Source organism: Schistosoma mansoni, chromosome W, assembly GCF_000237925.1.
Source record: "Schistosoma mansoni strain Puerto Rico chromosome W, complete genome".
Classification (NCBI taxonomy): Eukaryota; Metazoa; Platyhelminthes; class Trematoda; order Strigeidida; family Schistosomatidae; genus Schistosoma; species Schistosoma mansoni.
In genome coordinates this window covers 18,868,793-18,874,662 of record NC_031502.1, presented here as the reverse complement: position 1 = coordinate 18,874,662, position 5,870 = coordinate 18,868,793, and the positions used below count along the sequence as shown (strand labels likewise).

Here is a 5,870-nt window from a genome sequence, read left to right as displayed (position 1 = left end):
GACATAATAAAATCTTTACTGTTCATTTAGTAAACACTAACATTCCCCAAAACATTCGATCTTTAGGTTTCAGGATTTTTAATTTGATTCTAAGTTATGCGGATTAAATTATTATGGTGAAATCAACCCTAATATCTAAGCCTTCTAAATTTAATTCATTTTTCGAGTGCTTCTTGACAATATTTTTCGGTTTCTGATAAGTATTGTGGACAATCAACCTCTATATTATTAATTTGTAGATAAAGTATCAAACGGACTTAATGATGACTTCAAAAGAAAAAGATTTAAATTCTCGTGATTTGGCTATTGGACGAGATAAATTCCCATATGACGAACCGGTTAAAGATGTAAACACATTACATACACGCATAAAATCAATAAAAAACACCCCTAAAAGAAAGCGAACAATGTAAGTGTAATGTGCTGTTAATTTGAAAATTAGCTTATATTTTATAAACTTATTGTCGCAGCAGTTCACTAGTTCATGTAATTAACATTTTAAATCTAATTTCAAGAGCTTCGAAAATCGTTAAGGAAAAGAGAGAGTTGTACTACATACTAGTAGACAGTCACGTGCACTTCTGTCATACAACTGTGTTGCTATAGTAAATTCATTTGTTCGTGTTTGTCGTCTGCATCACATCACGATTACGGATGAGATCCTGTGGGAGAAGTTTGGAAAGCTTCACATGTGATCCATGTACAGAAATCTAGCTAGGTTATGAATATCAAGCTATCAAGAAAAGAAAATGGTGGTTTTCTATAAAGCAAACTTGTTGGCTGTTCGGTATGTCGCATATTTCATATTACTCATAATAACTGGGACTGGAAATTCCAGCCATATGCTTAATGCTATTCCATACACAAGCATTTATCAACTCGTCGGATATTTATTTGTTAATAAATGTGACATTTTAGGAGCAATAAAACCCTGATGCCTATTCTATTTTATGTCTTATGCAACCATCATGGTTTGTAAAACCAACAACTTTCTCGTAGTTTGTTATCAAGTAGAGTCAAGAGCGCATAGTGATTAACAGTCATACATATATATTCGTCACTCAGTCTACTCACCTGTCAATAGACAGTCGGTAGCTCGATACACCAGAGTGTTGACTGGTAAGATTATGTGTACTTTCTATATCCGTGCTAAAGATAGTTGTTAATGGAGAGTTTCTTGTTCTAAAAGTACCTTAAAAGTCAGTACACTACTAATGTATCCAAAAGGAAAATTGGTAAGTATTGCTAGCTACTGGTAACATCAAAGGCGATATGCAAAGGCGTCTTACCTTCACAAGGTTCGCATATAGCTTACTGCTTGCCAAAATGGAAGGTGATACATGGAATTGACAGTCATTCGAGAGAATTGTTCTGCTTCCATTAAATCTCTATCAAATTGATTTTCCTCTTTGGACCCATCAACTCAGGTTGGAATTGTTTCCACTGTTATATGACTCAACATTCAGATAACAAATAATTTAGGACCTAAATTGATTAAATGATAAGAATAAAGACTCACTGTTTAAATAACCTAATGCATTTGAATCAATATAGCTGATTAGTTAAAGTAAATAATGATCCACTACCGTAAAATAGTTACATTGTTTACTTACAATCTGACCGGGGATGTCAAGCATATAACTTTGAATAATATAAATATGACCTGACTAATGAATGTCTGTGATTCTTACGGTGCGTCAGTGGCCCCAGTCTCTGCGGTAGCTCAAAGCACTAGTGTTCTCGCCTGTCTAGGTCGACTAGGTCATTTCAACCGTCTCGTCAGTGAAGTGTCTGTCTACTTGAAGTGCCAAAAATCTTCGTTTATTTACTATCTGGCGTTTGCCACTGCTTTAATCTTACGACACTTGAAATGTCTACCACTAATTTCAATAGGTATTGTCAAGAATGGTATGCTCAAAAACTTGGAAAACTACGTCTAAATTCGTCCTATGTTATATGGAGGTTTAATACTGACGAGACTCAACCAGCAAAGAGTCTAGTTGAAAAACCTTTACTTCGCGGCCTTTTAAAACATGGAGATTTCGGAACTATTGCACTGGCTGATAACAGAGTAAGTTAAAAAAACGTTATCTAGTTCTCTGTATTGAGTGAGACACTGGTTTTGACAGATATGGCAGCTTTTTGTAACTGCTCACTGGATTATGTTTTATACAAAACATATTTGTGTGATTGCTTCTGTGCTCATATACATTGTGTAAAAGTTGTTTTAAAGCTTGGTAGTTTTTCGACTAGTCAAGCCTACGGAATTTGTCACATCAAAAGTAAATCCACAAAATTTTCTCTTTTGTTTAATAGGCTGTTTTTGATATCATTTTGGAAGTGTTTCAAAACGTTCCATATTAGGTCCCATACAGTACATTATAAATGTAAGATGACTGATTTATAGAGTTAGGTGAGTTACTTTTAATTAATAGGATACTTTATATATGTCATACGAAAAGTTTACACACTGAGTTGTGAATCGGTTCCAGTTGACATACCACATTAACACGGAGAGGAAATCATCAACCCGAATTGTGATAGAAATAGTAGTCATAGAAGGGAGTACAGGGTTTCCATAGTAAACTAATATTTTTGAAATCTGTTTACTTTGTTTGCTGTAACTGAAGTTGTAGGAGGTCTTAAATCACGAAGCAATAAGGTTTTAAGCATTTCAGTCTCTTTTCAATAAGGCAAACATTTCCATGGGTTTGTTGGATTGAGAGTGGTCTTTATCTTAACCTTATCCGAATTAGTTTAATTAAGTCTCAAGTTTTCAATACCTGTTTCTTTGACAATCCTGAAAAGTTGTTTTACATCGCGGTCACCACCGCTCTTACCATGTCTTTTGCTTTCGCTGCCTGAACACCGATTACCATGAGGCGCAATGCTGACCAGTGTTGGAGATGGATGGAAGAAAGTTAGGGGCGGCCAAACCAAAACGTGGCATCAATCCTTGAAGTCACTAACTTCTAGTCTGAGCCATGTTGGTAGATGCAGACTACTTGGTTGGGGTCCGCGCGACTATCGTAACCAGTGGTTGGAGACCCTAGGTGACATGAGTCAGAATCGATTACAATGGTGTAGGTGTATACACTTTCTGTCTTCCCTTAAATTATGAGATTAAAATTGCTTCATATCCTTCCTTCTTTCTGTACTATATCCTTATATACAATCTTTCTTTTATATATTACCACCATGAAATTAACTACTATGGATTTGGTGTTTATCTTGTTATGCTAATGAGGTATGTCAACTTGGACCGATACATATATGTGCCTGGTCCTACGTTGTAGCTGACTGACTGCTGCCTAAAACCATTATGTGAACTTCTTTCATTTTGTGTTTAAGTTGTCTTCGCTCGTCACTGTGTCCCCATTTTGATAGGATGAACTATCAACTCACTCTGGACTATCGAAATTCTGATTATTTTTAACCTTTTGGTTGAATTACTGGTATATATCACCACAGTTTTTACCAAAATTTGGATATCGTGTCAACCCTCATCTCGGTGAACATCAATCTGACGATTGATTAACTGATTTTCTCGTTTATGAAATATACTGTTGACTTTTTTTAATCATTAATCTGGGCTCCAAGGGGCTTTCATGCTGTGTCTAGTAAGATGTAGACAAGATCGTGATCGGAGTCTAGACATGTGCTCTCGAATGAGTGATGATCTTTTGTTGAGCCTCTCTAACCAATAGCTGGTAACAATATGGTCTATTTGAGTCCGTCGAGTTGATTTCAGTGGTCATCATTTCAGACAATTTCTTTGTGCCTTAAGATGATACTTTCTGAGCATAAACGATTGTCTTCATGTTTCCGATCTCTTACTCCTCCATTTGGTTGGACAGCGCATAAGCGACTGTCCATTGGATTTCAGCTTCTGCCTTCGAACTTTGTACTACACCCACGCCAGCGACACTACGAAAAGTAGTAGTCTCAACCCTAGATACACGGAGAGTAAATATCCCGGGCTCTCTAAGCTGACATGATAAGGTTAAGCGAATGGCCACACTTGGATACTGTGTGTGTTTCGAAGAACGTACATTAATGCCACAAAATTCTTTGATAGTTTAACAGCATAAGCTGCTTTTTGAGTAGTGATGCAAACACTTAATCATTTAAGATAATTCTCCATTTTATTGTCAATGATTACCACTCTACTCAGTCTAATTCATTTACTTTGATGATGGGAAATACTTTGTAATCCTTGTAACTAAACTCTCACTTATTTATTCGCAAAAGCATAGGAATAATGAGAATTGTTCATTCTTATGTAATTTGATCAAATCTCCCAAACTATTTGGTTCCTCAGATGATAGATGAGAAATAACCCTAAAAGTGGAGTAACCTACAAAACTGATTACTCCCATCTCATGTGCATCTAAATACTCTTATTGTCATATTAATATCTTGCTTATAAGGATGTTAAATTAATAATTAAAAAAACTTTTATTCTGGCTATTGGCCTTGTCTTTAATATCGGTTAACTCAAGTATCTAAGTCGATGATTTGGTCTCGTGAACGGCTATTACCAATGCGTCGATCTATACCCTGGTACGGCCGGAGTGGGGAGAGTCCGCTCTCCCTCTCGAAATGCTCTCACATGGCCAGCGAATATATAGCCTCTGCCAGGGAAGTCCTACTCACTGCCTTCTCGTGGCGGGGGTGTTGTTTACGAAATTGAGAGAACGAAAAGCGAATTTCCGGCGCTTTAACCGGGTTGGTGGACACGGAAAGTTCACCTAGGGGAGTTGGAAAACCCTGATTCCAAACCAGTGGTGCACATGGGCTCCAGTATCCTGAAGGAACAAATGGCGTACGAATCAACCGTTGATCACCGGCTACCATGGGACTGCATCTCCTCAAGATGCTCCACTACCTTATGGATCAGACATTCAGGTCAAAGGCTCCGGGTGTGGCCCCTTAAGAAAACCACCTGCTTCAGTCTGGGCACCTAGGCAGTATCACAGCCCTCACACAAATCGAATGAGATTTGTGTGGCGCATATGTATCTGGTGCTTCCTTGTACCAATATTTATGTGTTTAAATAAATAAATAAATAAGTTCCTATTCATTCTAACAACCCAACATTCGTTCAAGTTGTAAGAACCTCCGTAAGTTCCCATTGGATTTTTAATATCTCGATTGCAATATGGAATATTTACTAAAATTTCTCAAACATTCCTTATAACTTCGTAATGTTTTACTAGATCCGATAAATCACATAAGATTGTTGAATGGAGAAAACGACCAAAAATTATTTACTATCCTTGTTCCATATCGAATTTTCAAAACAGGACCTAACAAGATTTCTTGTCTTAATTACTGTTTTCTCATCTTTAGGTTATTGGCTGTGACAAAAGCGTAATCAGTTTGTCTAAAAGTCTCACATCAGCCCTCGCTTCAAGTACAATCGTAGCATGCATCCAGCAACAGCTGCGTATAGACTTTACCTTGACAGAGGACATAAAACGACTGAGTTCAATGTACCCACTTGATTGGGATCTCTCTGCACGCAATTTTCATCTGCTAGCAGGTCAAGGGGTTATGGCAACAGCCACTATACATGTAGCTCCGAACGGTCCAATCAGTCTTGTGAAAATCAGAAAACCGTCTGATCCAGATCATCCCGAACCACATTTGGCAGAACCATGTAATTTTGTTCCACCGATTTCGTGGTCTTTAGACGAATGGTTGATGGAAATTAATGACTTTTGTAATTCGGTCATTCCAACAAGCTAACTGATTAATTTTAATGTACTTAACAAATTCCATCTCAATCAGTAACTGTCTTACACATATTTTTTTTCAACTGTGAGATGGTTTGTTATTTTTATACTTTCAATAAATGTATATACTTG

At 37.1% G+C, this 5,870-nt stretch overlaps 1 protein-coding gene across 1 annotated transcript; it reads left to right on the top strand.

The window, feature by feature from the left end:
- Nucleotides 1-263: 263 nt before the first annotated feature.
- Smp_128630 (hypothetical protein) lies at nucleotides 264-5,870 on the top strand (the record flags this gene model as incomplete). The annotated part of the gene is made up of 3 exons (XM_018788869.1): nucleotides 264-409; nucleotides 1,894-2,071; nucleotides 5,353-5,870. The coding sequence occupies 3 exons, from the start codon at nucleotides 264-266 to the stop codon at nucleotides 5,749-5,751; spliced, it is 723 nt and encodes a 240-aa protein (XP_018654369.1). The 3' UTR covers nucleotides 5,752-5,870.